This window comes from Homalodisca vitripennis, chromosome 4, assembly GCF_021130785.1.
Source record: "Homalodisca vitripennis isolate AUS2020 chromosome 4, UT_GWSS_2.1, whole genome shotgun sequence".
Lineage (NCBI taxonomy): Eukaryota > Metazoa > Arthropoda > Insecta > Hemiptera > Cicadellidae > Homalodisca > Homalodisca vitripennis.
Window position 1 is genome coordinate 171,754,367 of NC_060210.1, and position 25,333 is coordinate 171,779,699.

A 25,333-nucleotide genomic window follows, 5' to 3' on the forward strand; every position below is an offset into this window, starting at 1 on the left:
CTGTTTATGATATTCATTTTCTTTATTATGATTGTTGTTATTGGTTAGCTAACTTATTGAGTTTGAGTATTGTTTTATTTATTCTGTGATGTTCTGAAGGCGATTTTGAAACTCAAAATATAAATATTTGAGTTTTGAGCCACCATTACCCACATCTGGAGTGTTTTGTATTCCATTTAAAAAGAATATGGCTATGACATCCCTTTTATTCAACAGGAAATAGTGTGTGAAGATATGGTTAAGTGCTAGTAGTAACTTAAATTTAATTTTTAACACGTTTTTTACTTACCATTTGTATACACATCTTTCAGATAAGGTAAATCCTCGGCATAGTAAAAATCAAATACAGATCTACCAATCATGTCATGAGGTTTGTATCCAAAGTGAGGGACGATATCATCGTCCACATGACTGATCAGAGTGTTAGCTTTATGGCGAATGGTGAACGTTGGGGGATTGGATCTTTTCTCATCAGGAACTGTCAAACATAATCCAAAATTACTCATTTTCTATAAGAAATACATATCTACCATTTTAATAATAATGATAAAAATATTTATGTGGACAATGTTAATTAATAAAGAATCAGATTCAATACGTGCTTGAATTTTCGATAAATATTGTTTTGAAAAATAGAGGAAATATATTATAGTTTCATTTGTATAAATAAAATATGTTTATATAGTAGAGTTTTACCTGTATTTAACTGGTTTCAATATAAAGTTAACATGTAAAACAACTAACCTTTGTAAGCAGATTTGACTACACGTGCAGTAGCAACGAGAAACACTCCCTGATCTGGCACCTCTTTGAAGTTCATTGACAGTTGACAAGGAAGATAAGAGGCTTTTTTGTCTGTGACATTAAAGCCTGTTTTCAGACCATGATACAGTCTAATCCAACAGTAGAAGTAGTCTGAATGCTCACTGTTATCATTGCAGTTGTTGCCTGAAAAGTGTTTACATATGATAAATACAATAAATAATATAATGTATATCTGTCTTTCAAAACAGACCCCATTAAGTTAAATTTCAAAGTAAAGAAGCAGCATTGTGGTTTGGTCATGATGAGGAGTCTGCCACCATGGTTGATTACTAGATTGAGTTCTTGCAATCATATATACTATATAAATTCAGACTGCAGATGCTGTAACTAAATGCTTATAGTTTATCAAAGTTCCAACTATAAGGATTCGCATCTACACAGTAAACAAACCTAAATATGCACTTCTTTTTGTGATCATGTATAAGACGAGATAAAACTAAACAAGAGTAATCAATTTTATTCCAACTATCACTATTATTGGTTAAAATCATAGTACACACCTGTTTCCTTTTGTTTGGAATGTGCTCTTGCCATTGCTGAAGTAATGTGTCCTGCAAATGCTAATCTATCTTTTGGGTGCATAAATGTTATTAGTGATCGTCCAATCCACATGTCTTTAGGAAAGCCCAGGACTTTAGTCAGGGTTGGAGTGGTGCAAACAACGGTGCCGTCCGATAGTGTTACAACTATGCAGAACTCTTTCTGTAATCAAACATGTCATTTTACTGATTTTATAAACAAAGAAATTAAATATTATCCTCCATGTAATTTTAATTTTGGATTCAATAAACTTTATTAAATTTAAAAGATGTAAAAAGCTAAAATATCTTAATGGGAACATTTATAATCACAAATTAGAAAATCTTGAAGACACTACAAATCAGGTAAAATGAGTGCTTATAAATCATGTACAGTGTAGTGGTGGCTTATCCATTAGGACTTTAGGATAAAGTCGTTCCAATAAAAACAAGAAAAATAAAAACTACAAATGCTATATATTCAATAAACTAATTATAAAAAAATGAAAAAGGTGTCTGAAAGAATCAGTTGAAACCACAATAGCAAAATCATTTCAAAATCCTGTGTGATAAATGCTGTGCTATTCTATTGCAAAATGCAGAGTTTATAAAAGTTTTGTGTTATTTTTATTTTTTATTATATTTTCATCTAATTTTCACCATGTTGTACAGAATAAGCTGAGCATTTGAAGAAGTACAAAATGCAGATTTAAAGAATATATATTTTAAATATGATAAAAATACAAAAATCCAAATACCTATAAATTTTATTATAATGTTTCCTAGAATTGTTACACTAAAGACCAGAAAAATATATACGAATTTAATTCTTTTTCAATCATTTACTTTTTGCTGAAAATGGTTATTTTAGAGGTAAAAAAAATGTTACAGCAACAACTTACCAACATTAATAATTTAATATTAACAATGTTATTACAGTTTTCAATAATTTTCCTTCTAAGTTGCAAATGTTTAACTACTATGGTATAAACACAAAATGTATATGTATAACTTATTCAAATATATAATAATTAATTACAATATGTCTAGTAGAATAAGTTTTAGCTTCATTACTTATAATAAGATGCTTTTTTATCATTAAAATAGTTTAGGTGCATTCCACAATATGTACCACTGGTACAGTCAAATTATGAGCATACACACAGTTATACTCAAAAACATTTCTACTGGATATGTCTAGATTTGGAAAGATTGCAGTATCATTTTCTCAAGATTAAATTTATAATAATACTATTTGTAATATTATTATTATTCATGATAACATAATAAAATTTCTAATTATAAAATTAGAAATGTTTAAGCTTCAGGAGTTGTATATTATTACTAAAGATCACTTAATGTGACATTACACCTTTAATTTCTGATCAAAAAACAATGCTAGAAAAATGCCTGTAGGATAAATAGTAAACACTCCTCTACCATAATTCCTAGAATTAAGCTATAAGAAGAGCTGGTTGTTAGTAGTGTAAATCTTCAGAACAATCCATTAAAAATAACTAGGTACGCAAATGGACGACTATTTTTACTCTATTTTAAAATAACACTTTTTTAATGTAAAAATATTGACAAAAACCAATACCTCATGCTTTGTGTCATCTTTAAAATCACTAATGACCATTTCAGTTTTCTGAAGTTCCTTGTTGGCTGGTGGTGGGGGAAAACTTAAATCCTGTTCATCTGAAACATAATACTTGTTAAACAGCTACAGTTTATATTAAGTCGTAATGAGGACAGGTGTATTTATTTTCATTGTAATAATACAGATTTGTAGATTATAACTGTATGGATTATGTCAATATATAAATAGTAGTTGATAGCAGTTAAATCACTATAACCATAGTCAAAAATGATGAGTTTATTGCTGCACAAACAGATAATTACCAGTTTACTAAAGTTCAGGTACTGTATCTCCTGACACTGCTTTTTAGCTTTATTGAATTATTTTTCTGTTACAGACCCTTGTGTTAAACATGAAAGTTGAGTGACTTCCAAGTATCAAATTCTTGTAAAGCATTTTATGATATGTTTTAAGGTTTTTTGTTTTCTGTGGAATCTAGAGAACGGTTTCTATAACTTTTTTTAATCTACGGGCCTCTCTCTTTACTATAAGCTTGTCTGTTGAACCTTTTTTCATCATGAATTGAGTTATATGTAAAGATCTCGATTTTATTTTATTTTTTAAGGCATTAAAATACTTTTGGAATAATAAAAACATAAATGTATGTTTCATTACAACTGTTACTTTTAATTATTAAAACCTTAATTATTTAAAGACTTTACTTAAAAACAAGAGCATTAATTTTTATCTTCAAATAACAAAGCTGTAAACAATACTCCTCCTAACAAAAATGAAACAAATTATATACGTAATAGAGTATAGAATGTTCTATTAACTGCACTGATTGCACAGACACCATTTGTGGGCACTAACTCGATGCCATAAGTACTTAATAATTTTTAATAAGCCTACATTTAGCCTTACACTTACAGAGTTTAGTCTACCACATATAATCAAATCACTAAATTCACAGTAAAAAACTGAGGCAATGACAGTATTTAATTTTCCTAAACATATTATAAGTCATATAAAGGTTTCTTAGCCTACCAACTAAAATATTTCAAAAAGTTATGTAATATAGATACAATAAAAAACAATCTTAGCAAGAGTGAAAATGTTACACACCATATAAAGCACAAATGTTCATTAAAATATCTTGACACACTGACCATAGCAGACACAATAGTGTGTACTGGCTAGGTAGAGTACTCACGATCACTCAGTATAGAGCAGCAGTACGGTAAGTGTGTTAACTGTATGTTTTATAGCTTCACATATATTGTGACAAATTCCATTAAGAGTTTGATTCTTCTAATTGAAAAAATTGTTATAATGGTGTCTGTAACCCTTGCACTTGAGAGACTAAATATAAATATTTCAGAGCAACTAATAGCAGACAAATAACAATTTCAGCAAAGACAGCCAACGGTGGTGAAATTTTATTGTCCTTCCCACATGTAACTACATATTATCTACTTGATATTTCTGTGCAGTGTTAATTTCTTTACACAAATCATGGCCTACAGCACTAACAATACCAATAAAATAACTAATTTAAATAAGTATCAACAAGTTCAATGTAAGACTATCTTTAGAAAATAATTAATTAGTATTGAGAGTTTCAGTAAATAATTTAATTACCAAGTGATTTTTCGTTAGCTTTGTTCTGGAGACAATAGAGTGTTTGAGCAAGCACTGCCACTTGTAGAGCCTCACTCTCTACTGTAGGACTAGACATGTTGTCCAACACTGATGGGTCCTAGAACACATTTCATACATCCACTCATTCAGTAATTATAGATTTGTGTCTGCAGTGTAAGTTAACCAAAATATTATTTAAATTTCATCAATTTCAAACCAATACACAAATAAAGCAATATCAACTTTCCCTATTTACTTTATCAAGATTAAAACTGTGATAGAGCCGGCGAGGAGTAAGAAGTTGAACATTTGTAAGGGCTGCTGGTTATTGAAACTTATAGTTTATAAGAGTTTCAAACTTCCTTTTCAAACATAAACATGAATAGTTGCTTAATTTCATTGAGAGGTTTATAATATAAACAGTTATTCTTCAACAAACTTAAATTATTCAATTACTGTATTTCCAAAGTGTTCATAATAGTTCTAATATCAAATAAATACAAACAGGTAGGTTATCTGCTGTAAACTAAATTATATATTTTTTAAACCAATGTTAAAGTTGAATTGGCTTTTATTTCTAGTTTATTTATTTTAAGATCTGTGGTGAAACAATTAAAGTGTTACCCATTAGAACAATATTAATACTCACACACATTTACAATCTAACTTTTGATTGTATGATTATGGAAAATACCTCAATTTAAAGATCTGATTAATACACATTCAAATGCTTTTCAATTTTGTTTAGTTCTATACTTTTATACTTTATAGGTAACTAAACAGTGGATTAGAGAAATTTTGAGATTTAGGTTTGATTAATCAAGAACGTAATAAGAACTAAAAGTCATTTGAATTAATGTTAATCATATATTTAAAAAAGACACCTTTCTTAATTTGATTGTGCTTTGAAAAACATGGGTGTACAATATTAGAATTAAAAATTGTTCTTATGGGGTTAACATCAAGATAGTCATCGTATACCCGACTCTTAAATTTGGATACAGTAAGGAAAAATTCATTCAGTCACGTTTAAATACCATACTGCATATGACTTTTTTAGTTTTTGTAATTTTGATACAAATAAAAATATTGTCATATAATTAGACTTGGAAATTTGTTTGAAAACAAATATTTGTTTAACTATTCCCACCCACCAAATATATATTATACTAAAAATTATAATACCTCTATAATACTGCTAAATATTTTACTATTATAATACCAATTCCATGAGTTAACATATAGGTACAAAATTTAATTTTGCTAATATAAAATTACAGTAAAATACAAGAATAAAAATAGTATATAAGAAATAAACAAAATAAATTACATACAACACAAGCAGGAGTCTTCTTTTTATCAGCAATCTTTTCTGCAGGGTGAGGAGGTGTAAAGGATGTTTCTTTAGCTGATACTTCCTCATCTTCCACTGTTGTGGCTATCACTTGGCTGTTAGGTTTCTTCTTTTTCAGGTTCTCATCACCACTATAATACAAGTTGAATATTTCATTAGACATAATCTCATAGTAATAAAATGACAACTGTGACTATATTTTGAATTTTAGATTGAACCAGTAAGGTTGGTGCAAGATTAATGTATGGAATGAAAACATCTTTGTTTGTATTATATATTTTATATAATACATTTCTATACTTTTAGGAATACAAGCACAAGAATATTAATTTATGAACTTGGATAGTGCAGTTCTCTACAAGACTAAAAGGAAAACCATGTTCTGGTAAGTTTTACTTTAACACCATTACAGGTAGGTACCAGGTACTAAAATCTTAAACTGATATGGCTACTAACTTGAATTTAGTGGTATTTTGTTACAAATATTACGTAGTTATTTCATTTCAAGATATTCTCCCTTTGTTTAAATAAAAACTGAATTAATTGCAGAAATAATGATTTGAATATTGAAACATTATTAAATGCCAACCGACATTACATTTTTAATTATTTATTCAGCCGTTTCAAACAAATTGGTGTAAGCATTTGACATCTGATTATGAATATTTTATTTTGGTATATTATAAATTTATTGAAGGGTCTTTTAGTGGAGTGTAAATTTGCTTGATAGTACAATACAAATAACTGAGAATAGGACTCAGAGTAAGACATTAATGGTAAAAAAAAAGATCCGACTCTGGCACCGTCCCCAAGCTTCGTCATTGTTGGGCAAAAAAGTTCAAGTCTCTGAGATGACTCTGCTTCTCTGCAGCTGTTGTCGCCTTAAATTTAATTGAGCAGCTGAATACTACCAGATTGTACCAATTAAAAATTAAATTTACTAAAAACTAAAATAAATTGTACAATTGTTTGTACTTTCCTCATCCCTTAATAGCAAAATGTTTAGTGTTTAAATTATGAGTGTTTTTCACAAGATAAAAAAATATATACATATTATAATAGTACTTGTGATTTATAAGACTACTCTTAGAATACATCTATATTTCATATTATGCTCTCTTAAACTTAAGTTTCTTACATTTTTGTTTTGGCATAACATAAATTGACCGTAAATAGTTACAAGACAATTACATGGACTTGAATGGAACCACTCTACCAATTCAGCAAGCAGGAAAGGTTATTGTCAGTCATGCAATATAAACTATTTCTAGAATGGCCTTTAGTGCAGTTTATGTTACAAAGTAAGTGTTAGAATGTACCAAAAAATCACTGCTATGAACTTTTCATTTTGATATAGATTATTGAAAGTAATAAATATAATTTTATCCAAAAGGAATAAACAATATTTTGATAATACTGTATTAATAATTTTGTTTTGGTGCTGTCACCAATAATTGGAATATGATGTAATCTCTATTTCAGTTTCAAAATATATTATTCACCATATCAAATTAATTGTTACTTGTACTCATGTTATGTTTTACTCATGTAGAGACATGTAACCAGATACTAACCTGCTGCCAAGTGTGGAGGAGGGATGGCCACAATACCCACTGCTGCCACTGGATGTGCTGTGTCTTGACTTGGAGCTATTACTGAAAGAAATAACCATCACACTTAGATTTATATAATTATAACCAGTCAAGGATTAACTATATTGTTCCTATATTTTACCGGCATAACAAAACTATACAACTTTACATAGTAGTTTGTATACTTTTAATTACAATCAAGTACCATACTCTAGGTAGCCTTTTCAAACATTTACTATTTTTGGATGAGGTTAGAATGCATGAATGATAACATGTTTATTCAAATTTATAGATTTCTTAGTTTATATATTTTAATCAATACATTTTCTTAACGTGACTATTTTAAACCCATTGCCATGAGTCATACATTATTGTGTTTATATATACTTTACTAAGGTAATAAAAAATATTGCGTATTGTGATATGCATACAAAATTCCAATTTTAAAATATGTTGCAGATAAAAACTTAATGATGACGTTGTTAGCATTCTTTCATTTAATTCGTCACATGTAGAAAGAGATTACTATTTTATATAATTTATTTGCTCCCCAACTTTCAAATTTTAGAACAAATAAAAGTTATTTAAAATGTACTACAATAAATTTTACTGCAATAAATCTCTTTGACAGATTTAATATTATTCTCATTATGAAACACATTAAAAAAGGTGAGGAGAGTTACTTCTTTTCATGCTGTGTGTACCTTACAGTTAATATTAATCAATATGGAAATAAATTTGGAAATTTAAGACTTAGTTGTAAGCCATCTGTCAGTTTAGTCCTGTCAGTCCAATGTTAAGCCTTAAACTGTCTTACTTGCTAAAACAATAATGTAGTAATACAATCTTTACCAGTATCAGACTTCAGACACTGCAATAAGCTGAAGGTAAAATGGAGCTTAACTCAAAATTTGCATTAAATTAACCCTTCCCACCATAGCTATGTTATGTGCAGTAATACAATTTTGTTTGATGTTTTATTTTAAACTTATAATCATATGCATGTGGCATAACTGCATTTAAATCTCTCTCACAAAACAAAAATACAAGTTAAATTAGTTAAATATAAATAAATCATCATTAAAATCTTATTGAAAATAAGAAATATATACATTTTAGGGCAGTGTCCATACATTTTGGAGGAGTACTGGAACAACAATGTAGTTGGGGGAGATCATTAAGAATTATCAGGATTTGAAAATAACTATAATCCTATACGGTTTATACATGAAGTACTTGAATTGAAAATTAGAGTATAACCCAAGATTCAGTACAGAATATAACACCAATACTATTATTATTATTATTATTTAAGCTAGTACAGATCCAATCTACATTCTGGTTTGGGCGACATACCTGCGCTGAGACTGGCTGTTACTGCAACTGTTGGAATATCCTGAATCGGATACCTTGGTTTTGTGTGTCTCTGTTTCTTCATTTTCAGACCTGAAACAGAGATAAAAAATAAGGATGCTTGCAAAATAAACAAATGTTTATTAATTTAGTTTCAGATACAGTAGTTTTCTTTTTAAGTTGCTTATGTGTATGAATAATTAAAATTGTATGAACATTTTGTTGGATCATAAATAAATAATATCAGTACCATAATTATTGATGTTTTTATATTTTTTTGCTTATACCCCGAAACCTAATAAATGTATTTATTCACCTAACTGAACCACCCATTGTTTGGTCATTTCTGACCTGTACAATAATTATTAATCATAAACCTGTCTAAATCACCCCTGAATTCGAATTGAGTATAAGAACAGAAACACAACCATAGCTCAAATGTAACCTTAAAGTAAACGTAAGATCAACTTGTACCGGATACTTTTGGTTTGCGAACGAATGAATAACCGGTGCAAAATATCTATTACAGAAATCCGGACATGAACAGTTGTTACAATATTCAGTTAATTGCTAAACTTTTAAGCAGTTCTGTACTGTGTTTTCGAGGCAACACTGCCCTAGGCAGACTGGCGATTTGCACCATACAACAAGCAGTTGCCAGTTACGGTGATCTAAAAAAACTTGCTTGATTTAATCTGCATTAAAAATTAAATGTTTTAAATGGTGATTTACTCTACAAAAGTGCACGCTCAAGATAATGATTAAGAGCTCCATAATGTGACCAATGCTAAAATGTTGTGGACCATAGTCAAGAATAAAATTTAAGATAGTAATTTAACAACAACTTTATTTAATACTATTCTGACAATCTAAAATTACATACTCAATTACAGAATACTTGTATCTATCTTTATAATAAACATATGGACCACAAGTTTCGGAGGTATGAATTTTCAAAGTTGCAGTTTGGTTTAAAAGCGCCAAAGACCAGTATTTCTTCGTAGTTAATATATTTATTTCTAGTGTTCTTAGCCATTGGTCCCCAGGTTAAGTGTTCGAGACGGCTTCTTAGCCCTGGTAAAATAAGAAATCTTTACTTTACTTTACTTTAATATATAAAAACTGAACGTTATTGTTATTAAACAGTTTTTATGTCAAAATGCAGAAATAAACAAGCTAAATTCCAATATAACTAACTAATTATTGTAGCTTTATTAGTTAGTTTGAAATCAACTTTCAAACTCGGATATGTATACGTTTTGATCTGAGAGTAAACATCAAAATTTAGCTTTGGTCTTAATTTGTGATTTAAACTTAACTATTTTGTTTAACATTTTGTCAATATTATGATTGACAAGAGATTTTAATCATCCCTGTATAAAACTTTCTGATGATTGGTGAGTGTTTGGTTTTACTGTAAATGTTACACAATCTGACCTGATCTTTGCTCTCCTTTTATTAGTTCAGACGTACTATAAAATAATGATGTTAGGACCTAATATTTCAAAAATTTCATGTGAGAGGACCCTCGGATTCCTCTACCAATCTGGAGGATTTTCCATAGTCCTAACTCCCCGATGTTCCGGACACCCCCAATGATCATTTCTGGGTGCGCCATTGCATGTACACTGAACAAAAATGACAAGGTTGTTTTAAGCTTAGAAATTATGACAGACCTCCCCCTGACACAAATATGAACTTAAAATTCATTAGTCTGGTAACTACATTAGTAGCATTAAAGCTGTTCAGTGGATATTATCTTTTCCTGTGATGGGACCTAAAAAGCCAGTGGTATTGTTCTTTTTTTAGAATATATATATATATATATATATGTATATTGTCTTCTATTGCTTTTACAGAGTGTATGTGGACAACATCATGTACTGAAGTGAAATGTTAAAAAAAAAACAATGTATTGCATATCTAAAGAAACATGTCACATTTTAGTAATCACAGAAAATGATCAAGTATGAGAAATTACTTTTGAGGAAAAATTCCACAGAAAACAATCAGTGTGGGAAGTTACTTTCGAAGAAGCAATTCAGTGATGAAATCATGTCCTTGTGTCCATTACATTTTTCTAATACTCTTAAATTAATAGGGCATCATGAATCCAGTAATACTAGGAGATACGTTCAAAAACACATTACCTGAGGATATTTATCATAGATGAAGAAATGAACTCTCTCATTTGGAGCTTAACGAAGCAATCTACATCAAAACAATTAATGAAATTGAAAGGAGGTATTTTGCAAGACGTGTAAGCCTTTTGTTTATAACAGTCTAAAATACTATGCAAACTGACACAAGGATACTCAGAGGAAATGTCATTTAATTTGAATTTCCCTCATGAAAATACTGCAATGCCTTCAAGAATTACTTCCAAAATTACTTCTGCAGCAACAGACATCTTTAATACTATACTATGTAAGTAAATGAATCATGGTAGTGTATTTTTCCTTAGATACTTCTAGTGGTAGAGAGAAAACATCCATATTGATTACTTTGCTGACTAGAAGAAAAACCCATTCACATTTTTTATAATATTAACATCTATTGCTTTTGTAAACACCTGTTATGGATACAAGTTGATAGTAAACATGATAAAAAACATGCAGTGTATTTACAAAACGATACTAATGCTGATCAATTGTCTATCAGTTTACTTATTTTATATAGGTGAAGGTAAAACCACAGGTACTAGTACAAATGAAGGGTTCACTCTAATGAAATAATTGAAACATAAGGATAATGCTGATTCACCTAAATTTCAGCACTAATGTTTTCTTAGTGTTAATTTTAATTTAACTGAATAGTTTTTGGTCAGGCCATTTTAGGTTTCTTAAAGACACTCGTGAGTCTAGAAAGTAGACAAATTAAGTTTTAGGAAAGACTATTAATAATAGTGAATTTAATAATTATAAAAAAAACTGTCACGAGAGGTTTTAATCTGTTTAATTAACTGTACTTACTGATCATGCCATGGACGAGACCTACGCTATCAGACCTAGCAGAGTTTCTAAACTTTTTACAAAGTTCTGGCGTGCTGTCTCTTTCGCTTTATCTGGGTGTATATTTCATGCTCCCAGACTTTGCAATAGAACTAGCTAGATTCAATATTTTGACCCTAACAAAATATTATTGAGGGAAGAATTTTGACAAGTTGTTATGATTGCATTTAGTTGTTTCCTTGGATTTAAAAAAGTTGTCATTTAATTTTAAGAGACTCTCACTTCTAATCGAATTTGCCTTTCAATTTGATGAACCTCAGAACTTTAAACATACTTTTTAAATTTTCAATGGTATTTGATAACAATACAATTCATGGGAATATAAATGTAAAGCATAATCCATAAATTGGAAGTACCTACATGTTTTATGGGGTTTACACAAATATTTCAACAACACTTCTCATTTTATGAATAATTCATTCAGCCAACAACTCTATTTGTGGTGTGATATATTGTTAATAATATATATTCCGTATTACACGCAACAGTGATGGCAGCTTACACAAAGTTTGGCCTGAGAACATAATCTACTTAGAGGAAAATGTTAAAAACATACTATTTACTTTAGAGGATTTACCTATAAGGCTTGTTCTGAAACAAAACATTCCTAATAAAAAATATTAAAAATCTTTCCTTGCTTAAATTATAACTTAAGGCAAAAGAATTAAATTTGTTTTCTTAGTTGTTAGTATTCCAAAATTACATTTTTGTTTATGAATGTGTAATTAGTAAATGAGTAATTCGCTTTTTAATCAACACTTTTCCTAAGTCTGGTACTGTTTTTACCTCCATAATTGTCAGATAAAATCAGAAACTCATCAGAGAAAAAAAACAAAATCATCCTCTAAAATGTATGCAATTATCGGTTATGCTCAGCACAGGTTATATATTAGCGACGACTGAGCACTGTACTAACATTTAACAGCGTGTATGAAGACAACAGCCTGATACAAGAGTTTTCACTGATTCAGGAGCCCAGCTCCAGCCGCTTTTTCTACTCTCCTTCTCTATAAGCGCAGATCCAGCCATTGTTCCTTAGCACTGTCAAATCTATAAGTTGAGGTTATAGGTACACTCAATTTTAATCGAGCAGCAACAATTATAACGAAGCATGAAACCTAAAAAATATAAATTATAATATAAAAAAATATAAATGCTTTATAAAACTTGCGCGAAACGTGGATCTTACGATTTCGCTAACGTAATTTTTCACTTTTTCACGAGTTTTATTAAAAATGAAGTTTGACCTTATCTTCAAAGTAGAATATATGCTTCATATATATATATGTATATATATATATATATATATATATATATATATATATATATATATATATATATATATATATATATAAGTAAGTGCTCTGTGGTGTAATGGTAGCACATTCACCCGGCAAGTGAGAGATCCGGGTTCGACTCCCGGCGGAGCAAGTACTTTTTGCGATTCAATGTTTATTGAAATTAAAAAGGCTATTGCCATTTATAAAGTTTAACGTATATATATATATACAGTTAAAGTTAGGATTCAAGGTTCCAAATCTATAAGCCCAGAGACCATTCAAGTTCCGAATGTAATGTATCACACGCAAAGTACATTTCGCTTCCACATTGATTTAGAATAATCTTTTGGTCACAAATTTTAAAACATTATCATAAAATATGGTTTACTGGCTCAAAATTTTCCGCAGAAAAAACTCATGTGACAAAAATATTAAAAAGTAGTGCAGACTAACTCTTTTATTTCTAACTTTTTAACATAATCGTGATTTTGTAGATTTACGAGTATTTTATTCCAGCGATTGAAATATACTTTCCCCTCTTTGTTTGATACAATCTCTGTCACAACAATTTTACATTTTATCTTAACCCTATCTCTGTATATTAACGGGGATAACGATGTTGTCCAGAACGAATATGTGCCAGAAGCGTGCACTGATTCAGGTGGAAGAAGTGCAGAATAGGCTAATACCCCCGTAATATAAGAGTGGTGCTTAGACATAGACAGTCGCCGGTTGGCTTTCCTACACACTATATTCACGGTTTTCCTTGATCGCTCAGCGAAACCTTTCATATAGTATTAGGCTCCGTCCTAGCTGGACGGCAAGAGTGACGCGGCGGTCAAGCTCGACAGATACAAACACGTGATAAGCAACGTGAGTGTTCTAGCTGAGCAGCAAGAGCGGCCGTCGCGAGTGTCGGTCGCGCTACACCGGCGACGCGACAGACACAAACACGTGGTAAGTAACGTGAATGTTCTAGCTGAAAAGCAAGAGCGGCCGTCGCGAGTGTCGGTCGCGCTACACCGGCGACGCGACAAAGCGGCATCCGCCACAGCTGCACAGGAAATGTCGCGCATTTCAGTTTGGACCCACATTTTGCCGCTGATAACAGCGTCCGTCGCTCTTGCCGTCCAGCTAGGACGCCGCCTTAGTTATACAATCAAAGACGGAACTCACTACTACTCCCTCTACAAGATGCTCTCATTACCCCTCCCTCCAACAACCGTATATAACCCTATCCCTATCTTGAATCATTCCTTGGCTGAAATAAATGTCTATCAGCCATTAGATGGTTCTAGAAACTTCTCAATGTTTACAACATTTCAGCGTAGTAAACAACTGATTGTTCGCCATCACCCTACCTAATTTTGTTTTGGATCATCACTATATAACTATTTCATTATTTTTTACTTGTAGTGGTAGGGAAGCTGAGTGCATTCACTAGGACTACGGACTCAAGAACAAGGCACACAAAGCTGGCCGTGGCTGAAGATGTAACTGGCTTTTACTGTCAGTCTAGATCTACTGCTAAATGTATAAGCATGAAGGAATGGATGTTGTACATTAATACTACAGGTGTGCCAATTTCCATCAAAAAGCGCTCTAGAAACTTTGAAACAGTTCATAAACTCTATCGAGTAGTCGGCATAGTATGATCTTCATTAAACCATTAAACACTAAATGTATTACAGTAATGTATTTTATTTTGATAGATGTGAATTTTGTGGTTAAAATGGTGCATAGATTGTAAATATCCAACAAAAATAGCCGTTCTAAAACAATATTTAAATATTCGTATGCATCAGCCGCTTACGCAATTCCCCTGAATTTTATATAGTAAAGGTTATGTTGCACTAATTTGTTGATCTGCAGTAGGTTGGCTAACCTGTATTTAGTTATACTTTGTTTTAAACAAAAACAGCTGTCTTCTGCTAGTGTTTATCAACAATGACTGCTTTTTAGTCCTCCGTAATGGTTATAGTCTCGGCTCTCTAACCGAGAGATCACGGGTTCACGGGTTCAAATCCCGGGGAGGTCCAACCATGTACTTTGTACTTTTAAAATAAAAACCAGTGCACTTCGAAGCCGGCATAGTTGACGCTGAGGCTTAAATGAGATTAAAAAAACAGACTGCTACTAGTTAAAAATTTGATTGTAAACAAAAACAGATCGTTTTGTTGTACAATCAGACTGATGATATACAATATGGTAAACTTGAAGAAGTTAGAATCAAGTTTATAAAATGTTGCAGTATGCAAACTATGCTTTAGCAAAATAGTAATAAGTCAAATAAAATTAAAAAAAAACATATCGCAGGATTAGCTTGTGAAATAACTTTACAGTGTAGTTAATTGTGACAATGCTACTACGAACAAAAGTGAACCTGTGAAAACCTCACTTGGCCTAGAATCAGTAAAATCACTAAACTTTACGATCTAAATATTAGATTATTGTATGGAATGCGGGCCATAAAGGGTAAAACAGCGATAGAAAAGCTTTGCGGCATTTTAAACCTTAGTCCTCCTATGAATTTGTACCATGTTTATGAACAATTCATAGGCACAGTTTCAAAAACAGTTTGCAAAAATTCCATGAGAGCTGCTGTATCAGATGCAGTAGCTGCTAATAATGTGTCCAGAGATATACAAGTCGCAATAGACGGGTCGTGGCCGGAGCGTGGACTTACTTCACTGAATGGAATACTTTCGGCCACTTCCTTAGATGCAGGAAAAGTTGTTGACATTGAAATTTTCTCCAAAGTTTTGTAACCGTACCTGTAAGTTTGAGTATAGGGCCACATGAAGAAAAAAGCTCGTCTAACTATCATAGAACAAGTGGGGCAATGGAAGTAGCAGGAGCAGTTCAGATATTTCATCGGTCTCTCTTGGAGCATAATTGAAGGTATCTCCATTACATTGGGTATGGTGATACAAACCATTTTTCGGATGTTATTACTAGCAAACCATATGGGTGGGGATGAGATAGAAATAAAAAAATGAATGTGTCGGGTATGTTCAAAAGAGGATGAGACCTTCGAACCCTGAAGATGAAAACTAATAAACTACCTGATGGCAGCCCGCTAGGAGGAAAACCGCTTGACCGATGCTGCAATTCTAAAATTTCTATCTTATTATGGACAATCCATTAGAAGTAGTCATAAAACTAAAAGAAATTACAAGAGCTATTTGAGCTACATTTTACCATGTGATAGCACACAATGGCACATCATATCGCCATAACCTGTACTCAAAGGACTAAATGACATGGTGTAAGCCTAGGAAAGTTTTAAAAGATCAAATGACCACAATAAACATTTCTATTTGCCTGAAAATGTAATGGAGTTCATCCAGCAAGAATTCAAAGACCTTGCAAAGCCAGAACTTCTAGAAAAATGCCTTAATGGAAGAACCGAGAATGTGAATGAATCCCTAAATAATGTAATTAGGTCATATGTGCCTAAAAAGGTATTTGTTCAGCTCGACACACTAAAATTTGGGGTGTATGAGGCTGTTACAACATTCAATGATGGCCATATTAGCAAGTCCAAACTCGTACAAGAAATCGGACTTAAACCTGGCATTTGTTTTAATGCGATGAAGTCACTTGACTGCCGAAGAATCCGTGAAGCTGATACAGCTCTCAATGAACTTCAGAAAACATCACCGTTTACTAAAGAGAAGACTTTTTTTGGCCAGTTTGAGGAAGAAGAGGCTAATGGATCATCATCTGGTTCAGGAATGTATTAATAAAGGTATGTGAAACAATTATTATGTTTTTTTTTAACTTTTTCCGAAAGTAGACTTTTATAATACATAAACTCCTTGTTTTCAGTAACCAAAGAGGTATCACCCTGAATTGTTTGCATACAAAGGTAGTTAGTCACAACAGGTACTAAACTAATGTAAAAATATGAAAACTGTTCCATTTTTTTATATTTTGCAAATGTTTTCGTAATGAAATTTAAATATATTTATAAACACTAAAACCCATCAATTTTACTACCAGTTATGTCTAAAAACACACAGTATAAGATCATTATCGTATCTTTTCTAGTTTTTTTGAAACAGAGGCAAACGTTAAGATTGCAATTAAATTATCTAAGTGGTCCCCTTAACCGGCTTAACCGATAAATATTAATTGTAATATACATTGAATTTTATTCCTCCAATCATTCAAAGAAGAATATTAACAATAGCCTAGAACTTATTTTATTTCAAACTTTCGGAAACGTAAAATAAATAAATCTAAAATTGGAACTTCAAGCGAATAAAACTGTTTTAACTATTTTCTGTTACTTAAAAAACCAACATTTTCACGTGAAATTTCCCTTTCCAAGAGGGAGGATGGGTCACTAAATTCATCTTAAAAAGCATTAAAGCTGAAAGTTTGTCGTCTAGCGATTTTCAAACTCGGAACAAACCGATTTGTTCAAATCTCAAGAGGTATACGTAGAACGTAGGACAGTAAATCATGCCTATATGTTCATTTGTTATATAGTTCATATAGTACGTACATATTGTACAAAGCGTACATCTTTGACTTTTAGCAATAATTTTTTTTTTAGCTTAAAAATATTATAAATTTAATATTATTTCTCATAAATATAAAATTATTACCACTACTAGGTTTTATATTTCAAACTTGTAAAACTCAATATAAACTGTATCACAAAATACATTGCAAATGTTTTACAACAGTTTGACTTACAGTGATAGCACAGATAAAGGAAGATAAGTTTTGTTGTTTCTCTGTGGCTTTGAGTGGTTTGACACGTCAGTGTACACTGTGCACACAACATTGTCACACAGAACTGAACAAGCGACTAGGCGAGTCTTGAACTTGGCCCGCCTGCTTGATGCTTGGTCCATATTGACATGAGCGCTTTCACTTGTGTGCTACCACTTCTCCCCCCCCCCCCCCCCCACCACACCACACCACACTTGGTGGCTAGCGCAGGCAGAAAGTTTAAAATTCCTGTTTGTCCTACTAACCAAATATAAATATTCCCTCTTCATTGAGTTGAGACAAACAGTGAGTCCAGAGAAACATTTTTACTTTAATCCACGATCTTCATGAAAAACTTGATATTAAAATTTGTTTATGAATAATCTTTGTGATAGCACGAATATTTTTCTGTTTATCCATGGTACTAATAAAGTTATTTCAGCTTTATAAATATATTTTGTTGTGGAAAGTTAACATTTTCCTAATTACGTTAACAGGTTTGTAACAAAATATTTAGGCTAACTTACAGAAAGGTTTTTTATTCAATCTTGAAACCTTTAGCAACAAAAATATTTCACTAAATAACTGAAGTTCTTTTTAATATTAACTTTAACAGCTTTGTCAGATACATGTTTTAGATTTTAATTTGAAAAATAATCTAAAATAAAGTCTTAATGGACCCACCGGCCACCAAGGCCACAGCTGTATGTTAGTCACCGCCCATTCGGTAGTCACTACACCATAGTCATATCACCAAACTCCTGTTTGAAACGTTATTTTATTACATGACTTTCTCGTCTGCCTGTTAGTGTAAATTGTATAGTAAATGATCTTAAACCATCTTGCCTAGACTTCAAATTTTGAACATAGTGTAAAAATGGATAATACTACTTGATTAGTGAAGTGGGTCGGGTAAATACCCAGTAGGAGGGTGAATATAAATTCAATATTCACCCAATGGTCTTAAGTACCCAAAACGAGGGTATTTTTAGTCTTTTATCTTTACACAACACTTTTTTTCTCTTTTGATAAGGTGTTGAGCAAACAAGGAGTGAAACACGATCATTTGATGTCTTAACTTGAAATTACCGATAATATTTATCCTAGTAAAGGAAAAATTTCGTCCATGTATTTTTAGGTATTTATAACATTTATTTTTTAAAACTGCTATTGTCTTTCATAGTTCTTTAAATGGGTTTTAATGATATTTTCTATTAACCGTTAGGTGACAAAATCGTGTGCATAAAATGTTGGTGAAAACCATTCTTTTTGTTTTAAAATATGCTAAAGTATTGTATAAGGGTTAGCAACATTCATTTCAGTGTTATCAGACCTGTACATAGCAAAATACCTGAAATATTTAACTAAAACCTAATTTGTTGCAAGATAGGATTATATCAGCTCAAATTCCTCTAAAGATATCCACTGGAAAACAGACTCACAGCCAGATAGACGGAAGACGAATTTTGCTGTTGCCCTAAGAAAGCAAAATATACAAGATGTAAAGTTTAGAGCTCAATTAATTCCCGAGATATCGCCCTGATTTATAGACTTTACAAATGTTCATCCAAATCCCATGGAGAGACATTCGCCATCATGAACTCTTGTCTATAACAGTAAAATTGAACCATTTCAACTTTTAACCTGCAAAATTTAATATTCATAAGTTTTCTGACTGTTTCTGGTAGTTAAAGACTCGCATGTCTTGTTTTTATATGTACATGTTTTTGTGACAGATTAGACTAAGTTTATAATCTTCCTCTAAATAATCTAAATTCGTCCCTCGGTTCTAAAAAAATGTTTCGGAACTCTTCAGGATAGACAGGTTATGCCCATTAAATTCTACTTCCTAATAGTTTTACTTGAGTATTGTCCGAATTATAATTTCTGTTAATCTTACTAATGTTATATTGTTATAACAACTCTGAAAATGGTTTCCATACATTTCCCATGGTTTAACTTACTTCAAGGTGGGATTTTTAATTGAAATTAAAAAGACACGGTTAATTATGAAAATTGGGTATTTCCCTGATCAATAACTACCTGGCTATTTTAATCCACAATAATACAATAATACTGATGTATGTCTTTACCGGTATAGGTTTGAAGTAAGAAAATAAAATTCTTAAAAACGTATGATGACTTTGTAGAAATCATGATATTAACGAGAAAGACGCAGTAGGCTATAAACAAAACAGGAAACTGAGTAAATACTGTAGAAGGTAAAAAATATATAGTTATGAAAAATCTATATTGGTTTTATAAAATTTGAGATAACAACGAGAAAGATGCAGAATAAACTAAATCAACTAACAGATTATACTGTGAAAGTCATCATCCAGTAAGTTGCCAACACATGTGATGGATTTACATTGTTGGATTGGTTGGTTTAATTTTAACTTAATCTGCAAGCTGCAATGTCGTCTTCATAGCAAGCTAAACGGCCAAGCGGCGCTTCCTTTTTTAAGGATTGTTTACAGGGGCACACAGATGGGAGGGGGACGAAAGGAACCTGCCTCCCCCCCCCCCCCAGAAGCATTTTATGTATTTCAAATTAATCGATCGCCTAATCGTCTATTTTCGACTAAAAATAATAATTATATTGGAACATTTAAATCAATCATAATCTAATATATAAATTCAAACTGTATGACTATTTTAATTTATGAAATACACGGCACCGCACATATAATACTTCAATTTTGTTCAAAATGCTCTAATATAATTGAATTTTATCGTCACACAGCAATTACATAAGTGAGGTTAGGTCTCACTATTTCTTGTGGCTTCTACCTGTACCCGGTACTTTCAGTGAACGAGACCGAGTGCAAAATATATTCGAAGTGATTTAGAATCATACATTACAGATTAATCCCAAAATGGTAGCCAACAGTTACATGTTCAATGTATGGGGTTACTGTTGCGGCTAAACCAGTCCGCGTAGAGTGTACCAGGATCGGCGGTAAACGTGTATCAGAGTACTTGCAACAGTCACCTCTACCAGGTACTTTCGGTTTCAATTTAGTCTGAGTTAAAAATCAAACGTTTTAATAGTGGTTTATAAAATTGCATGCTCAAGATAATGACCAAGAGCTTCATGCAACTGGCTATGATTAAAGTTAAGATAGTAATTTAATAACGAAATTGTTTTTATACTGTTCTAAAATTAAATACACAATTACAGGACATTTTTATCTATCTCGTCATAGTCGGAAACAAGTTTCCGAGTTACGAATTTTCAAAGTTGCAGTTTATAGTTGAAAAGCACCAAAACCTGATATTTATCCACTTAGTAGTATCCACTTAGAAAGTTTTGTTAGTAAAGGATTTTATGTGTAAAAACGCAAACTAAATAATGAAGTAAAATTTAAATGTAACTCCCGTTACTGTAGCTATTAGTTAACTTTCAAACTCACATACCTCTTATTTTATTCATATATCATATTCTTATCATGATTTAGCTTTATCTTGATTTGTGAATTAAATGTAAACATTTTGTTAAAGTTATGATTAAATTTTGTTTTAGTAAAATACACTTCATATAAACAACTTTCATAATTATAACGCTGTATAAGATTCTGTTGACTTGTGGCTTTACTGTAAACATTGTACACTCTGACCTAATATTTGCCCTGCTTTAATTAGTTAAAAAGTAGGCTACTATAAAATAACGATTTTAGGACCTAATATTTCTAAAATTTCGGACACCCCCTGCTGATATGGATGGTTTTCCATGCTCTCGGCCCCCCGGACACCCTCCACAGAAAACATCTAAGTGCGCCACTGATTGTTATTGGATTTAGTGATGAAACTTGGGTTGGCGGCACAAGGATTCCATATATGGTAGTTCAAAGTCGAACATTTTTAACTCGATTTCTTATCTGTCAAGTAAACATTTTGTAATCGATTTTAAACCGACTACGCTTAGAACTTGAGTTACAAAAATGTAATAATATGTGTTTATTGTGGTTACGGGCTTGACGCATAAAAAACGTTGCCAAGAAGACTTTTGGCAATATTATGAAAGGGACAATTCTTTTTACGCGAAATTTAATAATTTTTGTGAACAGTTTTAGATGATACGATGTGTTTATGAAAACTGTAGGTTTTTCTGATTTTGCTTACGCGGCCAGCGTTTTGACGATCCTTAAGCAAGTTTAGGTCTTATTAGGTACCTGAACGGGCTTTTTGATGTAAAATCATATTTGTGGTTGTGATTATTTTAATCTAGTAGTATGTAGTCAAAAATATTGAAAAGGTAATAAATGTTTTGGCAAGGCCAATTAAATATGAAAGAATTTTAATAGAAATGTTCCCTAAATATCAGTACCGGATGAGCGGAGCTGAGAGGCGCGGCGGGCGGCTGCCCAGTGCCCACGACACATCTAATAAGGACGGACACCTAAAGTATTGTATTGTATAAGGACTACTATTATTTATATTTTTAGGTATTTTGTACATCGTGTTAAACTCTTGAAAGTTTAGTTTTATTTATCCTCTAACTTCGATTTTCATATGAATTTAACTAATTGCAAGACGAATCCGCTGGTTACGTTTTCTTTTTTGCATCTAAATATTGTCAAAAATATTGGTTAACTTTCTTAGATTAATAGACGTGATAAAACTTATTTCTTAAAAATAAAATATCGTTATTTTGGATGTCATAATAAAAATATTAAATAGAAGTTTACTTTAAAATCAAAAATTTTCAAAGCCTTAACTGTTAAACATACAAAGCATTCATTAATGATGTAACAATATTTACACTAAATATTATTCAATCCGGCTGTCTCTCTATTAAGACCTTTTATAAGATATAAATATTGTATTCACCATCAAACTTTATAGTTTATATCAAAATAATCTCACAATAGCGATTTTGAAGCAATTTAATAATTGTCTAAAAGAAATGCTTGGGGAATGTCTACTTTACAACTTGGTTTTTACAATATTGGGATGTATCAAATTTAGAAAATATTCTCACTTATTGTATGGAAATTCAGTGAACTTAAATTCCCTATGTCTGATAAAATAAATAAGAAAAACATTTTTCTTGTCAATTCTTAAAGTGTACTGTTTGAACAGACACATTGGATAGATCCAGTTGTTCTTTTTATTTTTTATTGTGTATCAAAATTACTTTGCAACTTTATTACAATTCACGTATTAAAACAGTTGCTGGAGGTTAAACATACCCTTTTCAAATCTCCAATGAAATAACATGTATTAACTTAATATTTATCTTATTTTAATTAATTTGGTTAAGATTTAATGTGTAATTACAGGCTAGCTATATTGGTAGTCGATACATTAATATTAATAGAAACAACAAGAATATAGGACTAAATAAGGCTGCAAATTGTCATTCTCTATATTAAAAACAAATAATGTTGATAGTCAATTATAGAGCAGGGTTTAAGTTACAGCCATGTGGGCACAACTGTACTTGCAATAGTAAAAACCATTTATTTTTGGAAATAACTTAGACTATGGAGAAGCATGTAGATCCAGGGCAAAACATGCAAAATATAGCAAAACAAATCGATAGCAGAAGCAATGGTATAATCAAAATCAATAATAGTAGTACTTTCAAAAATATTTAGTTGCAAAATTAACTAAGATTTATTTTTGATTTCCTGGTGTTGGGTGGGGAGTTGAAACCCAAAACCCCTCCCCCAAATTCACCACTGATGGATGGTTGAGTCACAATCGGACAGTGGTATAATCATAACGTGCTTGTGTCACGTTGTGTGCCAGGTGATCGTCACTGCGATTTTCTTGTCTCTGTTATGAAACAACACACGATGCAAATAACGCACTGTAAGACACAAAATATAGGAGAGTCAACTTACACATTAGTCGCCATGGCGATGCTGAGTTTGTCACTTGACATGTCACTGATATCACATACGCGCTACAGTAATCAGTAATCACACGCACGATACACTACCGCTTCACGACCTCTGTACTGGCGATGTTGACGGCTACTGCAGTGCCGACACTGTTCTACACTGCCCCTCACGTTGTCGGCCGCGTGACTTGCCAGGCTTACCAATCTCTCTAGCATCTCACGTGTTCCCCTCCCTCCAACCTTCACAGTCAAGGAAATATCCATTAATCAACTCCGTCTCGAGGCTATTTCCTGACTAAAAGGAACTTATTATACGCGCTTTTCATCTTAGTTTTAACTGTTTAGTTTAACTGGAAAAGTTTCGTTCAGAACGTGAATAGTTAAGCCTACCTCAAAAACAGTAAAACAGCCCTGCATGGCTGTCGTATCACAGTAGTCAAGTGTCACAGTTACAGTATCAACACTATGGAAATGTTAATTATTGCTTACAGTGGAGTCAATAGGAATTGTTTGTTGAGTTTTCAAGCACGATACAATATCATTATGCCAAGACTGACTATCGTTAGTTCGGTACTGACTACCCCATCTGTCAGTGTTGTTAGAGGGCTGCTCGGCTGCTTGCCCTCGTTGTCGTTGTCCTCAGAGAAATGGCTTTGTTTATGTTTTAACACATGTGAACTCAAACTAGCAAAAATAACCATTTATAGGCCTCCTCACATAAAAAAACATACTCCTCCTACAGGAGTATTAAGGTATCAAGTTTGGATTCTTCCTGAAACTATTTAGCTGCTAGTCTTAGATGCTCATGTATTATTTAACTTTCAACAGTACTAAAACATTTTATTCTCAACCGATCTAAACATACAACAATTGAATAAATACATAGGACTGTGTGTGTTGTATATATACACGTACATAACGACTGATTTTTTACTTTTTACATTTATTAAATACGTATGAGTGGTAATAGGATTTAACTTTTGAATGACCGAAAGTACTTGCTCCGCCGGGACTCTAACCTGGGCTAGCATGTTACCACTACCACTACAGACCCCTTACTTCTTACGATTCAATGATTTTGTATTTGACCGTTTCTGTCACGTGTATTTAAAAAACTAAACTAACATATATACACACACACAAACACGCGCGTGGAATGAGTTAAATGCTAATAATATTAAATATTGTTAGTTTGACAGCCGTCTGCAAGCTTATTATTCTTATTTTACGTTCTAATAAAAAGGCTATAACTTAAGTGAAAATGTTAACTTTAGGAGAAATTTAAATGTTTCACACACACACACACGCGCGCGTGCGCGCGCGCGTGTAGCAAAGTAGCGGATCACTGAATATGTGATAAAATATATTTGTATGTCCAGTAACTTTGTGTAAGGTTTTGTAGCTCTATTTTAAATATTTTGAAAAATATTTAACCGACCCGGGACTTTTTGGACACCCTGTATATGGGAAACATGGCAAAATCAAGTAAGGAACAAAACATACTAAGAACAAAACAAAGTAAAATACAATGCCCATAAATTTAAACTTTTTGACGTTATTTTCTTGATCATGGTGCCGGAAATATAATTCACTCTAACCAGCAG

At 31.9% G+C, this 25,333-nt stretch overlaps 1 protein-coding gene across 2 annotated transcripts in view; it reads right to left on the reverse strand.

The window, feature by feature from the left end:
• LOC124360629 (period circadian protein) overlaps window positions 1-23,894 on the reverse strand; it is a 60,737-nt gene extending 36,843 nt beyond the window's left edge. For both annotated transcript variants that reach the window (XM_046814398.1, XM_046814396.1), the window contains exons 1-9: window positions 23,731-23,894; window positions 8,866-8,955; window positions 7,492-7,572; window positions 5,898-6,048; window positions 4,564-4,681; window positions 2,944-3,041; window positions 1,326-1,527; window positions 745-948; window positions 290-478 (exon numbers count right to left, since the gene is read on the reverse strand). In XM_046814398.1, the coding sequence (XP_046670354.1) occupies window positions 290-478; window positions 745-948; window positions 1,326-1,527; window positions 2,944-3,041; window positions 4,564-4,681; window positions 5,898-6,048; window positions 7,492-7,572; window positions 8,866-8,955; window positions 23,731-23,771 (1,174 nt within the window). In that variant the 5' untranslated portion in view covers window positions 23,772-23,894. The remainder of the gene's footprint in view (window positions 1-289; window positions 479-744; window positions 949-1,325; window positions 1,528-2,943; window positions 3,042-4,563; window positions 4,682-5,897; window positions 6,049-7,491; window positions 7,573-8,865; window positions 8,956-23,730) is intronic.
• Window positions 23,895-25,333: the final 1,439 nt, after the last annotated feature.